Source organism: Merops nubicus, unplaced genomic scaffold (assembly GCF_000691845.1).
Source record: "Merops nubicus isolate BGI_N331 unplaced genomic scaffold, ASM69184v1 Scaffold12084, whole genome shotgun sequence".
Taxonomy (NCBI): Eukaryota; Metazoa; Chordata; class Aves; order Coraciiformes; family Meropidae; genus Merops; species Merops nubicus.
This window is the reverse complement of record NW_008604913.1, coordinates 1-1,928: the sequence shown is the minus strand read 5'-3', so window position 1 is coordinate 1,928 and position 1,928 is coordinate 1. Positions and strand designations below refer to the sequence as shown.

The 1,928-nt window shown below is 56.6% G+C and overlaps 1 protein-coding gene across 1 annotated transcript; it reads right to left on the bottom strand.

The window, feature by feature from the left end:
• Positions 1–7: 7 nt before the first annotated feature.
• Positions 8–1,632, bottom strand: LOC103771863 (dynamin-2-like; the record flags this gene model as incomplete). The annotated part of the gene is made up of 3 exons (XM_008939179.1): positions 8–187; positions 999–1,163; positions 1,521–1,632. Coding segments are annotated over 3 exons (457 nt in total), but the record flags the coding sequence as incomplete, so codon positions are not given.
• Positions 1,633–1,928: the final 296 nt, after the last annotated feature.

The window sequence follows — 1,928 nt, the reverse complement described above, 5'->3', positions numbered from 1 at the left end:
GGACGGGGGTGGAGACGGTGCTGGTGCTGATGTCCCCGATGATGCTGAGAGCTTCCCTCAGGGCGTGGTACATCCTCAGCATCTCCTCCCGCCGCTGCGCCTGCTCCGCCGACTCCTCCATCAGGCTGCTCTGGTCCCCAGAGGAGTACAGGTAAGCCAGGAGCTCCGAGTGGATGAAATCCTTGGTCTGAAGGGGAAGAAGAAGAGGAGTGTGACTTCTAGATGTTGAAATTTTGGGAGGTTTGGATTCAAAATGGTTGGTTGGGGGGGATGGGGTTCTGCGTCCTCCGCCGCCCGACCGCTCCTCGTCGAGCTCGGACTCAAAACTCAGAATCCTTTAGGTTGGAAGGGACCTTCCAGATCATCAAGTCCAACCCTTGAGCTATTAGGGCTCTAAAGTCCTCTGCTAAAACAGATCAGGATCTGTCAGGGTTGAGGGGACCCCAAGGATCCCCCAGTTCCAACCCCTCTGCCATGAGCAGGGACACCTCCCACTCCATCAGGCTGCCCAGAGCCTTAAAGACCCTCAGGGATGGGGCCTCAACTTGCTTCTCCCTGATCTAAAGCAGAATGTTTGGGTTGGAAAGGACCTCCTAGAGGTCATCATCTAGTCCAACCCCCCTCCTCCAAGAAGGAGCATCTCCAACTAGGGTCAAGCTGCTCCAAGCTTGACCTTGAAGGAGGAAAAAATCTCCCTCCTGGGTGTTTCAACCTGTTCCTCCTTGTCCTGTCCCAACAGGCCCTGCTCAAAAGTCCCTCCCCAGCTTTCTGCCAGGCCCCTGGAAGTCCTAAAAGCCCCCTGGATGTCCTGAAAGCCCCCTTGATGTCCTAAAAGCCCCCAAGGTCCTTCTCCAGGCTGAAGAACCCCAACTCTCCCAGCAGAGCGCTCCCACCCTCAGCGTCTCTCCAAGATCACCCCATCCCTCTGGGTTTGGTGACACCCAACGCTGAGAGGAAGCCCCAAAACTCCTCCCTGGAGCACCCCTGAGGACCCTCACGTTGTTGATCATGAGGTGCATGATGGTCTTTGGCATGAGGTCCCGGATGGACTTGTTGATGATGCTGACATAAGAGTCCACCAGGTTCCGGATGGTCTCCACCTGCCTCTCCAGCTGAGGGTCCATGGAGAAGGTGTTTTCCTGGACACCATCCTCATTCTCTGTCTGTTCAGGGAAAAGCAAGACATGAATCACCACACCAGGAGCAGGTAGAGAGGAGAAGAACCCTCTCTGGAGCTCCACCTCCACCCTTTGCCACCCAATTCCCACCCTGGGGCTTTCCAACTGCTGGAATTTCAGAGCTCAGAACCAGCTCCGTGGGTGGGGCAGCCCCAAAACCACCAACACCCTGTGAAGTTTCACCCCTCTGAGACATCCCAGCACCTTCCAGGGTGTCCATGAGTCTTCTGGGACATGCCACGAGCCCACCTGAGAGCTCCTGACTCTGAAAGTTCCTCGTGGGACCTCCCCTCCCACCCCAAAATGTGGCCTGAGGAGGATTTGGGCAAGGGGAAGGTTTACTTGGTCTTTCTCTGGGTAGACTCCTGCTCTGAGGAATGAGGCTTTCCAGCTGTCCACGTCCTCCTGGGAGTCACAGGCCAGCTCAATCTGCCTCAGATCCTTGTAGACATTCCTGGGAAGGAGGAGGAGAGGCAGGGTGAGGAGCAGGGGGTGAGGAGCAGGGAGCCCTCCACGCCAGGGGACCCCAAATCCAGCAGCAAAGCTGCTGCTTCCTCGGGAGAAAATCCTCTCCTCCCACCTCAGAGCCTGGGCTGGGATCAACCAAGGGATGGGGAAAACCAGGAGAGAGTTTGGGGGTGGTTGGAGGGGTAAAACCAGGAGAGAGAGAGAAATTGGGGGTGGTTAGAGGGGAAAAACCAGGGGGGAGAGAGAGTTTGGGGATGGTTGGAGGGGAAAAACCAGGAGAGA